The sequence below is a fragment of the Centruroides vittatus genome, unplaced genomic scaffold (genome assembly GCF_030686945.1).
Source record: "Centruroides vittatus isolate TY-2023 unplaced genomic scaffold, ASM3068694v2 contig_754, whole genome shotgun sequence".
In the NCBI taxonomy this organism is placed as follows: domain Eukaryota; kingdom Metazoa; phylum Arthropoda; class Arachnida; order Scorpiones; family Buthidae; genus Centruroides; species Centruroides vittatus.
The window spans coordinates 2,966,329-2,991,610 of record NW_027122490.1 but is presented as its reverse complement, the minus strand read 5'-3'; the positions used below and the strand labels follow the sequence as shown (position 1 = coordinate 2,991,610).

Here is a 25,282-nt window from a genome sequence, read left to right as displayed (position 1 = left end):
TTGGTCCCTCTAATGGCTGCTTCTTTATTTCTAGACTTCTGCTCTCTCATTTCATCTTTTCTCTGCTGATGCTTTTTGTAAACTTCATCTGACAAATTCTCTACTTTGTGAGATAGACATATATCATTGACATTTTCTTGGCTGAAACGGACCCAGATTTTGAGACTTAAAGATGTCCGAGAATACTCATTCAAACTAGAACTGATATAGAATTAGAAATCATACATTCTTTCACTGAAGTAATTTATTAATTTGCTGGAAGTGCATGTATAGTGATTTGTATTTCTGTTTTAGAAAGAGCACTTTTCTGTGAATAGTCACTTCATTTTGTTTCTGACATTTGGTAACAAATCTTATTCAGCTCAGTACATTAAAGTACTGAATACAATGTACTCAATGGTGTGGCATGTTCTAAATATAATTTTGACATTGATACATGGCAATAGTATGAGAACAGTTTTGGCAGCTGTTTCAGAAACATGATTGCAAATTATTTTTTCCCTAGATTTTTTTGCTGTAGACATGGAGCTTTGAGATCTTTGTACATGTTCTTAGTTGTACAGTACATGTTCATATCCTGTTGGTCTTTCAATATTTATTCCTTAACACCACTTAATTAGACTAAATGTTACCAGAAATATCATTTTGCAAACAGGCTTAATTTTATTGTTTGCTTTTAATGAAAAGCACCTGACCTACATGAGGACTGGTCCCATGTTTATGTGATCTTTTTGGTGATTTGACTGATATAGACCTTTCTTTAATTCTTGTTCATACTGTTCCAAAATTAGGTGAATAAATTTTGTCTTTCATCTTCTGGAATATCAAAAACTTTCTGTTTAAATACCAATAAAATTACCTTAACAGTATCATGTTTTGCTATTCTGTATTGGCTATGTTTATTTACATTACGATTTTTATGATTTATACATGCTAGGCTTGTAAACTTCTTGTTAAATTTGTGTTAAATCGGTTAAAGATACCAATTTTTTCGTTATGGCCCAATTTTCCTTTCCATTTCTGCGTTAGACAGGTTCTACTATATGCAGGTTAATTCACATAAATTTTTGCAAAAAATCCAAGGGACCAAAGAAATTTTCCATTAATGACAGGTTTTCGCTACTTAAAGGTTCTGTTATAGACAGGTTTGACTGTATTACTAAAATAGTGTATTAAAAAATAGTTACTACCAAATTTTATATAATGTTTATATTTCTGTATATATATATTGTTTACTTGAACCTTGTTTATTAATAGGATTTATTATACTGGTCCTATTAATAAACAAGGTTCAAATAGACAATGTATACACAGAAAGTAAAACATCAAGTACAAAGAGGCAATATGATGTTTTCTAAGCTCTCAGCAACAAGAATGCATAAAATTATTGTTATATTAGTCATTTTAATGAGTAGGCCTAAGTTGTCATATGGAACTGTATTCCTGTCAAATCAAGAGTGCTGGAATTGTTGTTACAGACACCTCTTCAAAATGCAAGCATTGCTGATGGATGTGCTTTTTGCTGCTGCTGTGACAAATTCATTTCCAACACTTTTGAGTTCAAATTTATGATTATTGCTTGATCATTATTACAATGCATTACAATGCTGGTATTACCTGTTGGAAATCAGTCATTTAATACTATCTGCTGTAATAATTGTAAGTACACTTGTATACCTAACATAGTGAGATACTTATAATTACACACAATAGCAAGACATACATAAGTCTAATATATTTTTGGGATAAGGCCAAAACATGCTGACATGACTATGGGCACTGTCACTATAGTGGTGTTTATATGGTTATATGTTGCACATGTTTATATATATATGAACATTATACCATATTTACTCGCATATGAGATGAGGTTTTTATTCATTTATCACAGCTTCAAATTCCTAGGTCGTTCTATATGCGCAAGCAAAACATTCTTTGCGTTTTTGCAAATAATTTTTGTGAACCATGTTTTTGCAGTTTTTATCGGATGCTTACCTTCTTGTATTTAAAAACGTAAGTATTTTATCTGGGTGATTTGAATCATTCTTGTGTATTGTTGGGAGTAAAGATGAATAGCAATAGGAAAAGCAAAGCTTTTGAATTGAATTCAAGATTGAAATTGCAAAATCACATGGGAGCCCTATATAAGTTTTAATCCATTCCTAGGTGAAAACAGATGATTATTTAGAAATCAGAATTTGGAGAAACTCATAAGTGTAATCGATGGAGAGTGGATTCGACTGTTAAGAACTGGCAAAAAAGTTCCCGATTGTCTAGCTTTACATGAACAGATTATGTTGTAGATTTTACAAGATTTTTCATTAAAGTTTAAAATGCCAGTAATTTTTGTGAGACAAAACTCAAAAATAGTGGTGTTGCAAAAATATAAGGCCAATGAAACCATTAGTTTTCAAAATTACCTTGTAAACTCTATCTTTCATAGTTAACAAAATTTTGCAACATTTAAATCAATTTTTTTCTATGCAGTTACAGTTGCAGCTTTGAGTTCTTAAATACTAGTTGTTGTTTTTTTTCTGCAGTCACATCCATAGCTATTAAATCTCAGATTTTCTATGGGGTTGAAAGCAGGAGAATAAGGAGGCCAATGCATGACTTGAATGCCATTATCCAGTAACCACTGGTAATGGGAGTTGGCATTGTGGATTAGTGCATTATCTTGCAATTGCCAGAATGGACCATCAATTTTTTTCTTTAAATTGGCAGAAGATATAATCCAAGAGGTTTTGATGCCCACCTGCATTTACTTGGCCATTTATGAACACTTAATTGGTTTTCTGGACATCCAAAACATGTGCAGATCATGATTGATTCTTCTTGCTGATGCTTGGCAAACAGAGACTCCTTTTTCCTAAGATTGTGCCAATAACATTACCAATTGTCAGGATCATCCAAATTGAACGTTTTCTTGTCAGTCCAAATAACTTCATACCATTTTGAAGTCCACAATGTTTTATCTTTGACCTATATCAGTCTTCTTTTGATGGTATTGTTGTTTTAGAGATGGTGGTGCTTTTCTTTTTTATACACTAGATGTTTTGTTCATTTTAACATCTAAGAAAGTTTGGATTTGTGAAAATTAACATCAGATTTTTGTGCTATTTCACCTAATGATATTCTGTTGTTGATATTTCTCAGATAATTGCTGATTTCTGTTTTTTTGTCAACTTGGAAGGCTGTCTTGTTTGTGTTTCTTATCATATTGCACACCAAGTTTTTATTGTAATTGACTACAACACAATGGAATCTCTTTGACTGTTTTACAATAACTCTAGCAGAACTTCCAGTCTGATGGATGTGATTCAGCCAGACTCAAAGGCAAATAAGGACTTACTTCTGCCCATTGGTAAAATTACTTATCACAACAATTAATGTTGTTATAAGTTCAATTATGCCACCCATGTTCAATTACAGTCTGCCATCTCTTTATAATTATTAAATTATGGGTGATGGTGAATTTGTTTTTTAATTCTCACGTTAACATATTTCAGTAGATTTTGATATTTTTTTTATACATGCTTCTTTTAGAGGTTCAGATTGTTTTCCTTAGGCAAACAAATTGTAGTTTAGGCAGAAGTGAGCTGCATCCATCTGGTAATTTAATTTTATAGATAGACATTGTATACATTTTATTCTTCTTACATTCCAATAAGAATATCAATTTTTCCTTAGCTCTTGTTAGGGCTACGACTTTCTTCTTATAAAGCTTTGGTTGGTGTGGCCATAGTTCATAAAAAACACCTCTCTGTATACTGAAACAAATTTAGCTTAAACAATACCTTAAATACTTATTTCAGCACAACATTAATTTATTTAAACAAACATTTTTGATTTGTTTTCATAAGTCTGCTTCAGGTTTAACAAGATTTGAACTTTAAGTCTAACTGACAATCTAACATTTTTTAAAAAACAAATTGAAATAAGATTTGGAATGGAACTGCTGCATATCTAAACTTGATATTAAACATAACATTTATGTAGAAAATATTTATACATTACGATACAGTGATAAACACATTGTCAAATGTTAGATATATATAAATTACAATAAAATCACAGAAAGAAAAGGTTGAAACTAGGGTTTCTCAAATGGTTGTTCCCAGGTTAAAAAAACTGGTGGATCCCAGTTGTTTTTTAACCTGGAAAATCCTGCAAATTTCTTAAAAGTTCACTTTTTTCTTACTTTTGTTAAGGTTTAGGAAATTTTGCAAATAGAAAGTACAATTAACTCATAAACTATCAGAATACATTTGTATTTATTAATTTTAAACCTACTTATTAGTTTTTTAAATTTTTGCTTGTTATGGCATGTCACAAATGGTCAATAATCAATACATAGCTTATTTGTGACATGACTGAAAATTCTTTACTTGTCAGAACCTGTAATATCTGGAGTAATTGTGCTTATGCTGTCTTGATTTTTAACCATGCCCAGTAGCTTCAATAACTGCATAATGCCAGGGTGTGCAAATTGGGCAAGGATACAAACGAGTATGAAGTCTGCAAGTATGAAGTTTTTCTTCATAAACCTGATTATTAAAGAAAAACACACTGCTGAATTATTGGGCTATAAGCTTGATGTTTCTATTAAAGCAGCCAAGGTAGACAAATCAAAGATACTAGACTGCAAAAGAAGTATTGCAACCCAACTCGAAAATGAACTAGAAATCTTCCAGGCTACAGGTGTAAAAATATATAACATCTGTATCATAATATGCATTAAACATAATTCCACTCACATCAATTGAATTGGAAAGGGCATTCTCGGTAGCAGGACTTTTCATTACTAAGATAAGAATCAGATTGAGTGATCAAAGTATTGACCATCTTTGCTTTTTAAATCTTATTATAAAAATTTACAATAATAGTTTGTATTATGTTTTATTTAAATCACAAAAATTACTTTTTAAGTCAGAAGTTTGATCTAAGTTCATTTTTTTTTAAATTTTCAACTCAATTCAAAGCATTTTTTTTGTCGTCTTTGTTGTTGTAGCAAACTTTAATAAATTTTTTCCATTTGTGAAAATTTCTATGTAATTCAAAGGTAATTTTTAATATATATCTTACACAGCATTATTAATATGATTTTGGAGGTTGCAGAACATATTAAATTACTTTAAAAAATGAAAAATAATTATATCATTTGATTTCAAGATATTCAAGATTTGTATATCTTAAAAATGATTAATTCTATCCCAGGATCCCAGGAAACAGTTCACTTTTTTCCCGAAATCCTGGAACAAGCAAAAGACCAGGAAATGAGAAACCCTAGTTAAAACTATAAAAATAAAGTACCAACGAGAAATAAGCTTATGACAACTTGTTGTAAGCCCGATTTACTTGATGTTTTACTGTGTATAGTATGTTGTTCAATTTCTGTATCGGGTTGTCTACTAGCGATTGCTAAGCTTTCAGTAATATATCTTTTCTCTTTTAATTAATACATTGACCTGCCCTTGAAGCAAAGAAAATTTCATATAAGTTGAAAGTAACATAAATCAGTGTGAGGGGATTGAAAAACTTTTACCTAGAGAAAATTTGAGTTAAGAAATTCAAGTTGGAGATGTTAAATCTCTATGCTGTTCCGTTGAGACCTACCGAGTGCTTTGTTTTCTTTGAGTTAAAGAAATATTTTAGTTACAGACGTTTGAGTTAGAGAAGTTTTACTGTATTTAAAATTTATTAACTTAAGAAAAGATGTCCACTTTTAGTTGAAACAATATATATGTATATTTAATTAGTCAAGTTATAGTCTGGTAATGAATCTAACCTTATTATGTGATTGTTTCTCTTAGAAAATATTGATTCATAGAAATTAAATAAAAATTATCCTAAACTGGATAAATCATTATCAGAATATTTTTATATTCTAGTAGAAATCGTAAACAGAAAACAAACATTTTTAACTTATAAGCCTTCTTCAAGTTATAAAAAAGTGAATATAAATTACAAATCTCATCTGACATGTTTCTATAATTAAGTAATAGACAAATCACAAAAATACTTTAAGCATGAATAATTTTATTTATTTATTTATTTATTTATTTATTCAGTACAATTGGAAATGTCAAAAGACGATTGTATTCTACTCCCTAGATAACAAGAAAAAAAGATCCCAATAAAATAACAACAAATTATAAAAAACATACTGAGAATTAAAAACATAGCAAAACAAAAGTTACATTATGTGTAATATAAAATAGATTTACACTTATTTAAAAAAAAATTAAAATCACAATATAAGTATGGTTCCACAGGCTGTATATGAAATGCTACACAGTATAAAAAAGATCTTTGTGAGAGAGAAGGGCAAAAATATGGGATGAAGAAGCAAGATGTATTGCAGGTTCTTACAGTTGGAATGCGGAGACCTAACCAGTAGTTTGAAATTAGACCATTGAAGTATTTAAAGCAGAGAATACGATCAAAATATTCTAAACAATCAGAAAGATTAGGAAGACCAAGGTGGACTCTTGCCACATCATGGTTATCAGTAAAGGGTAGATTGTAATATTTATGTATCAGGAAATTATCTAATTCAGATTGTATTTTTTGAAGCAAATAAGGGGCAGCCATTGCCCAGATGGGTAAACAGTAATCGACTATTGAATGAAAATTAGTAAAGAAAATTGTACTGAGTATTGATTTTGAAGTAATATTTTTGCAAAAACACCAGATAAAGCCACGTCTAATGGCAAGGGATTTAATAATGTAAGAGATATGTTCGTGAAAGATCAATTTTTCATCAAATATGATACCAAGGTCACAATGAGACTGAACATAGTTTATTTTCGTGGAATCAATAAATATGGAAGGGCGGTAAGAATTGCAAAGTAGGGAACAGCACAATATAACAGTTTTATGGATATTGATTTTTAGATTATAACTGGCAAATGTGGAACATGGAGAATTGATAATAGCTTGAAGGGAGGAAGGATCATTGGATAAAATTTTGATGTCATCAGCATAGGCAATTATTTTACAGTATGGATTGATTAGTAATTTATCTAGGTAAGCTGAGAAAAAAGCATGCTTAATACAGAACCTTGTGGTATGCCGCAGATAGGGGAAAAAGGGAGAAAATCAAAATCACCAATATGAATCTTACATAGTCTGGATAAATAATAATTGTTTAACCAACAGCAAAGTGCAGGATCTAGACAAAATTATCACTTGTCTTAAGTAGTAAATTAGGGATGATTGAGTCAAAGGCCTGGGAAATGTCAATATAAATTATGTAGGTAGATTTTTTTCTTCTCAGAATTTTGCAGGATAGTATAAGTTGATTCAAGAAGGTTGGTGGTAGTTGAAAGATTATGGATGCCACAATATTGATGAGGGGAAAATCTGAATAATCAAGATATAAAGGTATAAAACTAGAGAGTTTATTCAAAAATGTTTTTGGAACTATTTCATTCTGACAAATCCTCAATTAGAATTAAATCACATAGCAACAATGATGAAATAGAACTTCTGTACTATTAGTATTGTTATATGTTGAATCTTATCAATACTTGTCAAGAATGTTTTATTTTTAAAGGAAAAAATGCTTTTAATGCTTTATTTTAACACTTAGTTTAAAAAAGATAAATACTGGACATACTTAACACCAAGAATTATATAACTATATATGACTACGAGCACTAATTTTTGACTCTGTGGAGGAATTATCACACACTATTGACATAGTTCTAGTAATCACACAGAGGTCGATAGACACAAGTTTATTATGAGGACGGTATGCATTTCGAAGAGGTTGTCTGTCTCTCTTCAGCTGTATTTATTACAATTTGGTGGATATACAGGCATCTACAAAAATACAAGTGGTTTTTTGTTACAAGCATTTGGGTTTTTGATTAAGATAGTACAAAATTACATTTTATACATACATGAAAGAAACATACTATTTTGTTGCTGATGTGTGAATGACATCATTTTTGAGATTTTTCACAGATGATATATTATGATTACAGTACAAATAACAACAAGAGGTTTCTTTAGCAACAATTATAACCTGTCTGAAATGCATACTGTCCTCATAATAAACCTGTGTCTACTGACTTCTGTGTGATTACTCCGACTATGTCAATAGTGTATGATGAAGTCCTCCATAGAGCCAAAAATTAGTGCTCATAGTCATATATTGTAGCATAAGAATCAAAAGCAATTCATGTAATTATATAACTAATAAAATAAACACTGTCTTTCAGTATTATGTTCTTTAATAATTTCATAAACAACAACTAGGCTAGAACTTTCAGTATTGTATTAATGTCATCTTCAAGCAAAAAGGAGTGTATTTGGCATATAGATTAAAATTTATACCTATGTTTCATTTGCATTCTTTTTTGTATAATAAAAGAGATTCTTTCATTGCGAGAACAAGAGACAACATGGGGCACAACAGATGGCATTTACACAGCAAGCATATTTTCTCATTGCATACAGTTCAAATGTAAAAAGCATTGTTTATGCTCTGGAATGTTCAAAGTTAAGAGTCATTTGAAGTACAATGTACCACTGTAATTTAAACTTGTAATCATAGTATGATGATATATTTTAATTTTTAAAAATAAGTTCTACTTTACTTTTTGTTCAAATTAATCTTTCACTTCAGAACTTTTTCATACTGAAAATGCTCTTCTTTTAATATTAATAAAATAATGTAGTATTCAATAAGTCTTCACAATTTCTTGAGGACTTGATACAATATCAGAAATTTGTGAACTCAAAACCTTTAACTTTGACATGAATGGTGTTGAAAACCATACAAAAATAAATGTTTTGCATCAAACATAGCTTCTATTTTATGAAAATGTTTTGTGCATAAGCTAATTTATCACACAATTTTATTTTGTTAAAATTGTTAATTAATATATACAGGTATACCTTGAGTTACGTTGTTCTTGATTATACGTCTTTTGTCAAAAAAATATATGGAAAAATAAAAATCAAGTTTAAGTCATCCGTCATTTACATCCGTCCGCCACAAACATTGAAGTCATAATATCACTAGGAAAGCGTTAAAATCACATAAAATTATATTAAAATATGTACATTTACAGTAAATGTTTATATAATCATCATAAATCCTAGAGAATGAAACGTGAAAACATCTGTGTTTCTGTGTTGTCGTCTTATTTAGCGGTCTTTAAGTGCTCATTATTGGCGTTTTCTACCATAGTTTCGACTTACGTCATACTTGTGTAGTTTGTAAATCGACTTACTTGTGTAGTTTCGACTTACATCATAACTACACAAGTAAATTTGACTTGCATCGTCTCTCCTGGAACCAATTATCGACGTAAGGCGAGGTATACCTGTACAATGAAGTATGGGTAGCATAACTGGCAATGCGTCTGCAAGGCAAGCAGGAAATGCACATTCAAGTCCCATTTTGAGTTGATTCTTTTCTTCCAGAACCTTTTAAATCAATGTATACAATAGCTGTTCACATATAATGTTAAATGTAATGTTAAATGTAATGTAGCATGTAATGTTAAATGCAAACTTACACTATTTTCATTTGCCAAGATTTACCTGTTCTGTTTAGTTCACTTCAATATTGAATAGTAAAAGAATACTATAATTGTTTTCATGATAATTACAAAACTATCTTGAAATTGATCAATTATGATTAATTATATTTTTATTCCAAAAAAATTATCAAAAGGATTTGAAACAATATGTTAAGAAAAATTTGAATAACATTTTACGTTTTGTACACATTTATAAATATAATCTGTCATTACATCAATATATTTTTTTCATAATTTATTCTCAGTATAAAATGTCATAATTTAATTGTTTGTTCTCAGTTTTGTTACTAAAGGCAAATTGAAGCAGCTTATTTATAAGTAGTTACTTAAAAAAATATGATATAAAATGTAAAATTAAATGAATTTAGAAAAAATAATATGATAAATATTCAAAACAGCATATTTTATTGATGACCTCACTTCCAATAAATATACTTGTAATACCACTGACCTTCTTATGTAGCCTGTGTGAAAGTTGTATGTTTGGAAGAATTACAAATATAATTTACATAAGAAAAAACATAATATAGCAACTCAAACAAATTAAGCCTATCCTTTGAAGTCTGAAAGTCAGAAATTAAAAAAAAATAAATAAAATTGTGTTTTGTTTCTTATTATAGACATCAAAGTAACCAAAATAACATAAAAATTGTAAGTACATTCATTGGAAATGAGATCATCTATAAAACATCTGCTTTGAACATTACATCTGCTTTTTTTAATGAAATAGTTATATAAAAGTTTTCTTTGTTATTTTAACAATAACAAAAATAAAGTAACAAGCAATTAAAGATGACAAATTAAAAATGTAATTAAAATATTTAAATTTGTACAATATTTTACTATTTATTTACCTAATAGTAAAATAACAAAAAGTTTTATAAATTTTAATAAGTAATATGTCTTTATTTTTAAAAAATTTTTGTAGAATATCAATGTAGTAATTTAAAGATTTCAGAAATGGTCTTCCCATTAACTTCAATTAGTTTCCATGCTGTTCAGTTTTATAGATTTAAAAATTTTTGGTCAGATATATAATGTGCTAGTTATATTTGATAAATATACATTTTTGTCTGTTTTCTCAATAGTTTTACAAACTATAAATGCAAATTCTCACTCCTCAACCTTTGAAAATTGAACTTGCAGACAATTCACTCTTTTACATCTAATATTTTGATACCTTTAAATCACTACCACTCCAACTGCATTTACTATAAAACACAAAAAATACTTCCAAAATCCTTTAATACGCAGTTAAAATTATCAAAACAATCTAATGTTTTCGGTCAACTTTATTGACCATCCTCAGGATCAAACAAGAACCGTTATTTCGAAAAATTCTATTGCCAAACATACAATTTAGAACGTTTTTAAAAAACCAAAGCCGTGCAATCTCAGTTTGCTTTTTTACAGACGCATATCGGCTGCTTTCCAAGCCAATGGGACCCTATAGGATTCTCTAAAATTAATACTTTGCTCTTTTTCACTGTATTTGCAAATATGCCAAGCCTCTGTATACTTAAGCTGTCTTCTATTTGCCACTTTTTGTATAATTTTTGCACCGTCCAATTGATCCTGAGGATGGTCAATAAAGTTGACCGAAAACATTAGATTGTTTTGATAATTTTAACTGTGTATTAAAGGTTTTTGGAAGTATTTTTTGACCTTTAAATCAGTTTTTGTATGCCAAATTTGGATTTTTGTACATTATCTCCTGACTGACAAAAATTCAAAGCACTCTTGGTAGTGCTTTCTGCCAGTTTTGATTTCAGTAACATTAAAATCTTTTATATATTAATTTTAGTTTTTGTTCTCTATTTAATACAATGATTGCATATACAAAATAGTTGAACAATTTTCAAAGATTGTTATTATTTTGAAAGATGCATGAAAGTACAGATGCTACTTTTTACAAATTTTTAAATTTGTCATTTTAATTTTTTTAATTTATCAATCAACACTTAGAACAGCTTCATAGTACACTGACTGGAAACCACTGATTTAATGTGTGGGCTTATGGTATTAGTATTTCAAATAATGTTTTAATGTTATTTCTTATTTTTTTATTTTTACATGAAAAATTAAAACTTTTTTACAATTTTACTTTCGTACAAAAAAAAATTTTTAAAAAAGATAAAATTTTTCGGTCCTAATAAGAGATTTTTATAATTTTTCTTTTTAGTTTATTGGAAACAACTCTCTTTATAACATACGACTTTATTAATTTATCTTTGGACATTCAACTTTTGTACAGTACAGATTTTTAGGAATGCATTATATGCGAAAGTCAGAGAATTATTTTATTGTCAATTTAATTGCAAGAAAATTTATATATTCATTTTACAAGGTTACATCATCATGTATCTCATTAAACTGGTTAATATAGTAGTAATAAAAACTAACATTGTTGTAAACTATCAAAAATTTATATAATTTGACTAGCACTTTCAATTCAAATACAGATCATCTTCAGGTCTATTCAATAACAGGCTAGAACATAATTTGTTCTAAAATTTATTAACTGGAACATAATTTCAGAAAAGAATTAAGTTATGTTTTAATCTGTTATTGAGTAGACCTGAAGATGATCTGTATTTGGATTGAAAGTGATAGTTGAATTAAATAAATTTTTCTTGGTTTCAAGGTTGATTCTTCTAAACACACACTTCTGAAGGTTGGATTTTTTTTTATTATCACAAAAATATTAACACTAAACTTTAAGAATATCTTAAAAAATATTAAGTTTGTTTTATTTAATAATAAAATATATTTTTAATGAGTTTTAATAAATGAATATAATTTGAACACTCAGACAAATAACCATCTTCAGAAACTAAATATAAAAAAAAAAAATCATTTTTATGGAAACGAAATAGTATGCTATTTGGGATGTATGTTTCTTTGGCAACCAAATTGGATTTCAAAATATATTTTAAAGTAGTATGTTAATTGTGTAGTTATATTTTTTTTATTGGCATTTTTTGGTAAAATTGGCAATTTTTTTTTACAAAAATTTAATAGTGAGCAGTAATTATTATTATTTTTTATTATTTGATAAATTTTAATATTGTATGTTTTTAGTGTACATGATTCCTACCCACTTGGTAAGTCATGGAAAATCAGAATTTTCATGAATGTTTGATAAAAGTCATGTAAAGTCAGGAAATTTCTCTCCCTGGCTGCTGTCTTGTTGATTTTGTTTGCTGACAATATGGCTAACCAAGTGTAGCCATCTGCAGGACCTAAAATTTCTCCCAAACACAGAATTTTCCCAATATTATTTTACATAAAATAAAATAAATTTATGAATTAATTAATAATTATTACTACATAGTATGGAAAATTAAAATCAAATCTTACAAATCATTAAATAGGTCCACCATACAATTTGTCTTTCACCATTAAACTGATAAGTTAACAAAAATATTTTAGATTAAAAGAATGCTTTAATTTAAGCATTTGTCATCATCATAGAATAGCATGTACTGTACAATTATAAAGTTGACGTAATATGTTGATAGAAACATAATAGAAAATTGAACTCAATACCATGAATTATTTTTATTTTTAGCACAGGCAGCAAATTATGGACTTTTTGACATCCAGAAAGGCAAAATTTATTTATGATAATGAATTTTTGTAAGGCTCAAAAATTTCAGTTAAGGACAAACTTCAAGAGAAGCATGCAATGCCATAATGTTGTAAATGCCAAAAAAACAAGCTTTTGATTGGAGCAGAAAAGGCAACATTAGACAAATTCAAGTACTTTTGGTCATCAAAGATTTCAAAAAAATATAATATTGTAACTATCTTATTCTGAGTAATTCAGTGTAAATATGTTATAATTAAATATTGATGTTTAATGATGATTGATTGTGGTGATTGTTAATGATTAAATAGTAAACAAATTGGAAAAACTGACTTACATGAATTCTTGTATGGCAGGAAACCTCATCCAAAGAAAAAGAAGGGGAAATACCTGTGTTTCACTATGATTGCAATATTAACTGAAATATTAGGCAAAGTTTGATATTAAAAAAGGAAACACATTGAAATATCGACAGTAAAGGGTGTGACTAACTATGGATTAACATTGATAGTTTAACATTAACAAGATTTGCTATTTTGATCTGACTGAAGTACAGTACAGTACATACAGGATCAACCAATTTATTTCAATTGCCCTATGAATCTTTAATACAGTATTTAATACTAAAATGTGTAAGTCTTCACAAAATTGTTTAAATGTGCTGCAAGTAAGGAACCACTGTTCTAATGCTAAATCTATTCATGAATGAGTATATGAAATATTTGATGAAATAATTAATGTTAAACATCAAAAATGAATGGACTATGATATGGCTTGTAATTTTGTCAAAATAAGTATATGGTAATCAATGGTCTTTGTTCATAAACTTTAAATATAAAATACTTTGTTATTTGGTTTCTGATACATTTGTTCATTTGTACTTTTTTCACTGTAATTTGATACTTCTGTAAACTCAAACTTTTTTTTTATTGGAACTGCAAAGCAGAGGTTGCCAACCTTTTTGTTACTAAGGGTGCAATAAAAATTTTAAAAATCATCAAAGGTACATAGTTTAATTTTTGAAAAAAATCACAATGTTGTAATAAATAAACAAAATGATTATGTTTTGAAATATGTATATTTATACAAAATAAAGATTATATATTCATGTAATAACTAAAAAATGAAAATTAAAAGTGTACACATAAAATAACAAAATCAAATTAAATAAAATTACATGTATATATAATGAACAAAATCACATCAGCATTGTGAAATGTTCAGTTATGCCTGAAGATGACCTATTGTATTAGGTTGAAAATGTTAATGTTTTAGTTTTAATAAACATTTCTCAGCAGCAGAGGGTGTTAATATTACTTCATTGAGTATTATATTCGGACTTGTGTGACTATGGATCTAGAAGGTGCATCTGAAATGTGTAATGGTTGCAGCATTAACGCTGACCTGTGCTATAAAACATCACTTTTTAAAATTCCTACTATTTGTTCACACTCTCCCTATATATATTTATATATCTTGTTCAAATTTTCAAACGTTAATAAAATACTTTTTATTCATCCACTCAAGTTCAAATACATTTTTTTAAACTTGTAGTGGATGACACTTGATGTTAATACAGTTTTTTAAATATTAATTCATTAATTAAATTTAATTAATTAATTTTAGTTTTATATGGGAGAAAAAAATTTCTCTTATATAAGATATTTAGCATGTGTATATACATATTTATATTAATTGTAATTATTTAATAAAAAGTAACTAGAATAAAATTTTTTTTTTGTTGACCTAAGTAGGAATTGACTTTAAAAAAATTTTTTTTATATTACTTGTTACTTTTAGGCTTAGTAGATTCATCTTCAAGAGATTGACTTCATGTGAAACCAAAAAGAAAACATGCAAATAATTTCATAATCAGTAAATATATCTGGTTTCTTAAGTGATTTGGTCTAAATTTCTATTAACAAATTTTTTGATTGTTGATATGGATATTTGAATAAAGAGGTTATTTTTATAAAAATAACTTATTAAAATTATTTTATGTTGACTGTATGGTTAAGTAATTTAATTTTATCTACATGGGAGATTCAAAAAGTAAGTTGCAATTGGTAAGTACTTTTTGTTGATAAACGATATTTAGATGAAATCTAGTGGCAAGACTAGTAGTACTTCTGGCTACAAGGCATAGCAGATTTGTCAACATAGCTGCAGAGGTTAATCTGTTTTCAGTCATGAAAGATGTCATGTCATTTGGATGTAGTGTCCAAATTCAAAGTTTGTGCGAAAACTTGTTTCTTATGGGCAAAAAGGTGTAATCCCACTGAAATTCAATGACAGTTAAGGGAAGTGTACAGTGAGAAAGCTCTTGCATGACAATGCCACACCTTATTCAGCAGACATCATAAAGACCCTACTGGAAAAATTCAAATGGACTGTACGGAAACATCCTCTATAGTCTAGACCTTGAACTTTGTGATTTCCATGTGTTCAGTTCCATGAAAAATGATTTTTTGAATTGCCAATATGACTCCAATGAAGACATCACAAATATGACACGAGAATGGTTATCACACATTATATGGGAATGCTTCCAAGGAATAGAAAAACTCGTGTCACAGTACAATAAATGTTTAAATAAACTTGATGATGATGTCAAAAAGTAGCATTTGGATTGTACATTTACACAAATAAAAATTTTTGTATGTTTCATCCTTGTATTTTTGGTACTAGTGCAACTTACTTTTCAATTCACCCTTGTATAATTAATTACTTTCATTATATTTAAAAATTAAAAACTGTATTATTAAATTATACTGTGTGTTAAACCTGGAGATGATGTTTCAAAAGGATTGAAAATACTAACTATAGTTCACAAAATACAATGTTAATTAATTAGAAAATTAATGTTTATTGTTTATTTGATGCTTCTGTATCAAAATATAAATTAATGACATGTAGTTTTCTATAGTAAAAGTTCTAATAACATTTACAAAATAGATATTTGAATAAGATATAGTATGTTAAAAAACATATTACAATATTCAAATTTTAGCATCTACTTTCTTAATATATGCTCTGTTTAATATATGTTAACTGTTATTTTACAAAAAGATTGTTCCATAATTATGATGATTGTATTTTTAGGCTGGGTAATGTCAGTAATGCAGATCCAATGTTAGTTCAAGATTGCGAAGAAAATTCAGCTATAAGAACAGAGGTTTCTGATTCTCAAGGTTTGTAATATACATAGATAGTGTCAATGTTTCTGTTATTATAGAATTTATATATTAATTACTATTTTAGATAATATATTATTGATAACCCATCTTCAATTGCTGTATATCATTGGACTATAATTTGGTAATAATAGTTATAAAATTACTAATGAATTTGACCCTAGACCCAAATTATAGTTTGATGATATACAGCAATTAAAGATGAGTTATTGCAGTGTATCAGGTGTAGTTAAGACATTTATATTTATATTATTAATATTTCTAAGGATGAACAAGCTACTGTAGTTATTCAGCTGAATTACTGAATGCATCTTTAACAGTAGGTGAAGTTTAAAAAATGCAAAGAACACATACACTATGTACAGTACTTTGAACTTTACCAACTGTTAAAGTGAATTGATTAATTCAGTTGATATTTATATAAATATAAATATGTAAAAAGTTTCTTAATTTAAAATTGGAAAATTTTTTATATTTTTGTTAGTTGTTGCTATAGTTAAATTTTAAAGTTAGTCAGAATTTCTTCATCTTATGTATAGGCAAACTTTGCTAATACAGTGAAAGTTAGAAAGTTGCTACATACAGTGGATTCTCAATCTATTATTCCTGTATCAATCGTTCTCCCACATTCATCAGTTGTTTTTGCCAGTCCCAATAAAGACCCATATATGGGTCCATACATCATATATATACTGTATATAATGTTAATATTTCTCTCAATGTTTATTCTGTGTTTTAACTGAAAGAAAAGTGTTATCCCACATCAATTGTTTTACTCATGATAGAGAGTGCTTATTTTCATGTACTAAAAATAAAAGCACATCAAATTTAACAGTTAAACCTTTGTCTACTGCTAACCAGTCTTTATTGCAATTTTTGACTGCCTTTTGTCTACTGCTTTACAAAATACAGTAGACCCCTCCATAACACGGGTTCATATAACACAGATTCGTATAACATGGCAAAAAAATTGCGATTATGTTCGTATAACACGCTAAAAGAGACTCGTATAACATAGTAAAATGTCATCGCTGACTCGTGTTGCGACAGGATTGGTCGAATCTGGACTAATAGCAAACATTATCTCAAACCGTTGAGTTTAAATGAGCAGCAGACCTACTAAAAACCATTTATTATTTAACAGTCATAAAAATTATATTTTTATTAATGATGTCTCCAAAGTTAAGTTATTTTTCTGCGAAAAATTCACTGATCAGGAAACATGCGTCTGCTGTTTGATGAGCCGTACTACGATGAAAACAAGCTTAAGCAATGGTGTCGTCGAACAGTGCGCACTCGGTAAGTAATCCTACAATTTTTTGTTTATAGCATAGTTTATATGGATTATTCCCAAAAAATTATACGTGATTTGGAAATGTCGAGTCAAATTAGTCTAGAATCGATCAATTTTATGGAAGAAGACCTTTCAAACAGCCGTAACCCCTAAACTGCACACGTGCCGGTCTGTGATTGGCTCATGTATTTAAGTGACTCGTACAATATGGATTCATATAACACAGAATGTGTTATAGAGAGGGTCTACTCTAGAACAAATTTCAGTATTCTTAACAATTTTTGAAAATATAGAATAAATGAACATTTGTGTGCATGTTCCATATATTTTAGTATTATAGAAAGTCATCATATAAGTCTATCACTAGAAAAAACATGTTTCATACGAGATAAACAATAAAAACATCAATGTCATAAATTTCCTGCATTAATCATTTTTCCTCCAGTCCTGCCAAAAACAATAGATTGAGAATCCACTATATTAGATTCCAGATCATTGCCATAAAGCAAATATCTTAAAATGAATATGGCTTTGTTTTGCTTCTGGGGCATAAAAAAGTCTAAAAACACATTTTTACTATAATTAAGTCCAAAGAGCACTAGGCTTAAAAACAATGCGAAAGTAAAACTAATGAATAAAAAATTTCAGGAACACTTTTAAGAGCAATGCAAACTGAATATAACCATAACTTTAACACCAATATGAAATGAATTTTCACTCTGAATGAAATTGAGGTATTTCAGTATATTCTTATGCATAGAATTCAGTTATGATAACTAAATTTATCTATCATGTCACATCTAAAAAGTTGATATAGTAGTTTTTTTAAAAAACTTAAACAGATACAAATACAATTCTTTTTACCTCTATGTCCTTAATGTTTTACTTTTTTTGTTTTTATGTTGTCTACTTGGACTTTGTTTATAAATAGGACTTATTATACTAGCTGGTATAGTTTCTGATAGAAAAGAAAGGAAGTTAGTCAAAAAATAAAATATCTTTATTTTATCTATCTACAATCTCCTTCTCAGCGCTATTTAAATTAGTTAATAAATAAAATACACACACCTGTTTTCTATTTGCTGAGCATATTGTTTTATTTCCGAACGTTTACAGCCTACTCTAATAGGCCATCAATTTACATCATTTGATTGTTTTATATATCACATGTATGTTTGTTAAACAAGATTACTTACTCTTGCCATTTGATCAACTTTCATATCTTCTAATGATGGATAAAGTGGCATCTTGAAGCCTTTCTCTTACTCGCTTCTTTTAAAAGTGTAAAAGATAGTGTAAAAGTTTCTCTTTTGATTTTCCATCGAGCGAAGGAGACGCATTTTTCTCATTAGTCCCGATTATTGCGGAAGTTTGCGTGTAAAACTCGAATATTCCATTCTTTACACTTTTAAAAGAAGCGAGTAAGAGAAAGGCTTCAAGATGCCACTTTATCCATCATTAGAAGATATGAAAGTTGACCAAATGGCAAGAGTAAGTAATCTTGTTTAACAAACATACATGTGATATATAAAACAATCAAATGATGTAAATTGATGGCCTATTAGAGTAGGCTGAAAACGTTCGGAAATAAAACAATATGCTCAGCAAATAGAAAACAGGTGTGTGTATTTTATTTATTAACTATCTTTATTTTCACCAGTCCAAGTAGACAATATAAAAATGTAAAAGATACAAATAAAATTTGAGCTGACTAATGCTATGTATGATGTAACCTGTTCCAAGTTCGATCTGTGTCTAGAGTATGTTTATGTTAATTGTCAGAAATCGAACGTTTTGTCAAATTTATTACCTTTTTCTATCTGGTATTGTTACTCATTCTACCTCATAAAATTGCTGGAGGTGGGCTATCAAACAAACTGAATTAATTGCTGGAGGTGACTAGGATCAAGATTTGTAGTGTGACGTTAGTAATAATTGTTGATATTTAATCTGTTTTATCTATCAAGAAATCTCAAGAAATAGGATGTGTGTGGGTTTTGGTTTTTCGCTTCATCATCCCTTTCCTGGGGAGGGGGAGGTTAGAATCAGATTGGAATATTACTTTAATTGATTAAATTAAATGATTAACTTACTTGTCCCCCTCCTCTTCAGATTCTCACACGCATTATAGGAAATCGCATTATCGAAACCTGCATTATCACACAATTTATGAAAGTTTAAACCTTGGCCTATAAGTTGAAAAAAACAAAAACCTCTGATTGACAAAATTCGAGGGTTGTTGCTTGCTTTATTTGCTCATTGTACAGGACTCTACTGTATAGTCATTCACTATGTCATATTCAAACTGATTAAAGATCATGTATAAATAAATGAGAAGCATATAGCAGCTTGTGTTGGTACAAAATGTACAGCAATGTCTGTTATATTCAGTTTGCATATAACTTAATTTTGCAAAATTCAATATCTGGTTTTAGTCTGGTAATTTTTTAATAACCCCACACCACTTTGATCTCTTAGGTGCCAGGTTAATTAACTTTTACAGTAGTAATTAAAAAAATAACTTTATTTTAATTCTTGCATAAATAAAAAGTAATGTTTTTTAATAGGTACACAATTAGTACAACGATGTGTAATTATACAGAGAGATGAAAAAGGCTATGGTTTAACAGTTTCTGGTGATAACCCTGTTTTTGTTCGTTCTGTTAGGCAAGGTGAGTTGAAATAAATAATTTTTAGTTTATATTATAACAAAAATAGTTTTTTAAAATAGAATTTTAAAATAACTATTTTTGCATTCAACATTTTAATTTAATATGTATTTATATAGTAACACATGAATGTGTAAGACAATTTTTATAAATCATTACTTTTTAAAATCATTTTGACAAATTGATTAATGCATAAAATATTATTTTTAATGATATTGTTAGTGTATAACATTGTTATTAATGATACTTTTATCTCTTAGTCAATTACTATTTGAGAAATATTTAAATAAGCATTCATAGCATTTTAGTGATTTCTTGACCTAACATTTGGGTGATTACAATATGAGTGACTAACTTGGAGATTATTACTTGAGTGAAATTATTGTAATTTAGAAATTAAAGCTATCTGTAGTAATTGAGTTGTTTTAGTATTCACTGAAGTGATTTTCCATTACTGCTAATAACTTAGATTATTTCTACAGAAATACAAAATAAACAAAAATGAAAAAAAATTAAAAAAAAAATTTAAGTATAGTAGAGTCCCACAAACTACTCAATCTAAAAAAATATATGGATTGAGAGGGTGATGAGTTTTATGGACGTGATGATGCCAGTCTAAACAGTGGAATTTTTGTAATGATATGTATGCAAATTCATATACATTGTAGGGCCATTAAGCCACAGTGATTGGGGTCCAAACTGCTTAACTGTGGCTTAGGTGGTCCGCGGCTTAAATATTTTTGATAATGCATAAATTACAATAAATAATGAAAAAATAAATGTTTTTTGATTAACAGTTTTGAAATTAATAATAAATTATTATTTAAGAATAACAAAACATATCAAATACATTTAAAACATTTTACGTGGGTTGTTCAAAAAGTTCCCAAACTTTTTGAATAGCACGCCTCCAGTTGGTTATTTTTTAATCCGCTTGGAGGCATTGTGTCCACTGAAACCTCCTGAGTAATCTTTTTTAATCCGTTTGTTGATATTTTGTTTTGGTGATTAGTTACAGCTGTTTATGTGAAGGGGTGTTTGTAGGGTTTGGCAAAAAATCAGATCCATGGAAATGAGCTCTTTAAAGAAGCAGCATTGTTCTGTGAAATTTTGTGTGAAACTTGGGAAATCCTTCACAGAAACTTTTGAGTTGATTACCAAGGCTTATGGTGAGGGTACATGAAACATCCCCGCCCCTAAAAAGCTTGACAAGTTCGTTTAAATGTTAAGGTGATGTTAACTGTTTTTTTTAATACAAATACATGAATACTGACTGACCTACAGACCAGTCAGACAACATCACGAATACCAACCTACAGGCCAGACAGACAACACGGAGTACTACCTGGGGGTTATGAAATGCCTAAGAAACAGAATCAGGAAAAAATGGCCCAAACTTTGGAGGAGTGGCAAGTGGTTTTTCACTACAACAACACGTCGGCTCATTCGTCCCTCAGAACTCGTGAGATATTGGCCAAAAACAAGACCGCTATGCTTCTCCACCCACCCTACTCACCTGACCTGGCCCCATGTGGCTTTTTCCTATTCCTTAAACTAAAAAACTCACTCAAAGGAAAAGATTTGTCACCATTCCAGAGATAGAAAGAAAATGACGGAGGAGCTTATGAGCATTCCGGAAAAAGCATTCCAGGACTGTTTCAAAAAGTAGAAACCCCTTTGGGATAAGTATATATGTTGGGGAGGAGACTACTTTGAAGGAGACCCTGACAAATAAATTGTAAGTGAAGTATGTTTTTTTGTAATAAATAAAGTTTGGGAACTTTTTGAACAACCCTCGTATTTCACATCTTTTCATAAAAATTACTAAACATTTATTGGTAACATTGCATGGCACAATACAGTATTAAAATACTGTAGTAATTATTTGACATATAAACAAAATCACACGCAAGCACTTTTATTACCATCGCACATTAATACATTAACAATGTTATAAACATTTTAATAAAATTTTAATTTTTTTTTATTTCCAGTATAAAATTAAACATGCAGTACAGTAATATAATAGTTGTTATTACACAATAACAAGTTACAAACAGTTTTTATTTTTTAGTAAAATACAAGGTGATATCAGCTTGCTTCTTGTTCCTAGAAGCTCTCATCTTGGCATCTCTTATGAGAGACTCCGTTGTAGTGTCTTTACTTTATCCCCCACATGCTCATAGTATTCTAAGGCTATTTCAAGTTCTTTAACTGCATCATCAGCAGTTCTAGTTGGAGGTACTGGGACAGGATCTTCTTCTTCATCTTCATTGTAGTTTTCTTCAGCTAAAATGGAGGATGCAATTGGGACATTGTTATCTATGGTGGACCATGCTGCAAGGATTTCTTGTACACTTGAGTGGACAGCTGACATCAACTTCTGTTCTGCCTCCCGTACTTCCTCTGGGCTGAAACCTAGGAAGTCTTCATCTTCGTCGTCTTCAACAATAGTGGGGTTCTCTGTGATGGGATCTCCAAGGGCTTTAGTCCAACAATTTTGAATTGTTTCAGGCTTGTTTGCTCCAAGGTGCTCTCCCAGTGCTTCTTTAATTCTTACAGTCTTCAGAAACATAGGGACATTCTTATCTTCTTCAACCATGGACTTTATCATCTCCCATCTATAATTGGCCTTGAACACAGAAATGATGCCTTGATCTAGGGGCTGAATCTTGGACATTGTATTCTTTGAAAGGTAATAAACGAAAATCTTGCCATCTCTGGACTTCAACATCTCTGCAGGGAGGTGGGCTAGACAGTTGTCTAGAAGTAGGCATGCTCATGGTTCCATTCCCTTGCTTCTAAGGTGCCTACAAACATCAGGGATGAATGTCTGGTGAAACCACTTCTCAAAAATTAGGTCATCACAAGCTAACACCTCTTTGTATTGGCATGTTGTGGAAACATCTTAGGGATCCAAACTTGCCAATACAAAGAGGTGTTAGCTTGTGATGACTCGTCCAGTTACAGCAAAATAACATTGTCACCCTGTCTTTGATCTATTTATAACCTTCTTTGCTGGTCTTGTCTTTCTTCATGGATAAAGTCTTATCAGGCAGTATTTTGTAGTAAAGACCCGTTTCATTGGTGTTGTAAAATCATCTCTTCTGTTAGCTGCTGTTCTTCTATGAATTGTTGAAATTTGGGAATGAACTCTTCTGTTGCTACAGTATCTGATGACTTGATCTCACCATTGATCTTTACTTGTGAAATGCCATGACACTGTTTCCACCTTTTCAACTAGCCACTTGAAACCGTAAACTCAAGATCTACATCGGGACCATGAATTTCCTTGTATAATTTTTCTGCCTATGCTTGGATGACTGGACCAGAAATAGGGATAGCATTGTTTCTAGCCTCACAAAATGCATTAAAAGATGCTTTGTCTAATTCTGGATCTTTTGCTGTTCTAGCTCTCTTGCATCTTAAACCACCTTCATCAAGCTCATCAAGAAATGTTCTTAATTTGATTTCATCTTTGATCCATCTCCATAGTGTTGACTCAGGTACCCCTAACTCTGCTTACTTTAATGCAAGTTTCGCTGTTTTGTATTCTTTCAATGACATCCAACTTTTGCTGAACATCATATGAAGCATTTTTACGTTTATTACTCATGGCATAAAAATTTTTAAAGCAAATATGATGTGCACACTATAGATTCAGTAACTGAAGTGATTTATGCCGATTTTTTGCGAATTTACTGTGGATTAACTTTGTAGCATTGTAAGGTGTAAATCTGTTACATTGGCGGCCTCCGTAATGCTGACACTCAGCATGGATAAAACAGATTAATACTGTATTTGAATTTCATTGTAAGTTATTTTATTGTTTATTGATAAATAAGAGACTAATCTTCTATAAATATCTCTTTGAAGTTATAAGCCAGCATTTAAATATTTAATCCGCAATAGTGCATAGCACGTCAATCACTGACATTCAAAATGCCAAAATGACAGCTGTCAATATCTGTCTCGTGTGTCTGAGAGGCCGTGTCCAGATCCATACGATATGGAGTGTCAAAAATTGGGATCCAAGCTTTTTGCGTGGCTTAAGCGAATTCACCAATTACTGGCCTGTGGCTTAATGGCCCTACGCTGTATGTATCAACTATGTATCGATAGTGACCATTTCTACTTGTAGTTAAATCTAAATTTAAAAAATATTTGGTATTTGGTGGCTACTTTCAAGTTAGTGACATTTACATTGTGACATTTTGCAGTGGCATTTTGGATAAAGAGTTATATACAGTGGTGCCTCGTATAACGTACGCCTCGAATAACGGACGCTGCGAACAATGGACTTTCTGTTTGGCCGTTACGTGACTTGAGCAACGGACTTTCCGGCATAATTAGTGACTGCTCCATGGGTGTGTTCTTTAATAGCGGTCGCTCTGCGTCTCCCCTACTACGGGAGTGCGCTGCTGTTCGTAGGCATTTAGGAACGACGGTGAAAGAAAAAAAAGATGGCGGCGCCCGCACTATCGATAGTATCGTGATGGAGGAATCTATAATTCTAAAATATGAGCTTTTAAAGGCAAAAGAAGAGTCCCAATTGTAAAATTTAACCATAAAATGGATTATTTGTCGAAAGAACATTCAAAATAGCCACGAAAAAATTTGAATGCCGGCTACCATTCGAAAAAAATTCGTAAAGATACATCACCGCGCGCGCTAACTCGCGCTTTCACAATTTCTAAATTTTCATTCATAAAACCACATAATGGACCCGGAAACGAAACTATCTGAGCCATGGAGGACGCCATGTTGCTTTCCACCGTAAACTACTGCTACAAGCGGCCGTTTTTGCCGTTTGACAATGCCCACTTCCAGCAGAATTTAGGAACACGTTCTGCAGGAATTTTTAAACGGATGTCGCTCGCGCAGAGTTACGCTGAGGAATAAAAGAACGCACCCCATGTTCATTTTTTTTAAATGATATAGTACGGTTATTTTATGCTGCGGAACGAATTAGATGTTTT

At 30.0% G+C, this 25,282-nt stretch overlaps 1 protein-coding gene across 1 annotated transcript in view; it reads left to right on the top strand.

Moving 5' to 3' along the window:
• LOC136981433 (rho guanine nucleotide exchange factor 11-like) overlaps window positions 1-25,282 on the top strand; it is a 188,423-nt gene that overhangs the window by 5,719 nt on the left and 157,422 nt on the right. The window contains exons 2-3 of the mRNA XM_067277756.1: window positions 16,249-16,337; window positions 20,202-20,306. Coding sequence (XP_067133857.1) covers window positions 16,249-16,337; window positions 20,202-20,306 — 194 coding nt within the window. The remainder of the gene's footprint in view (window positions 1-16,248; window positions 16,338-20,201; window positions 20,307-25,282) is intronic.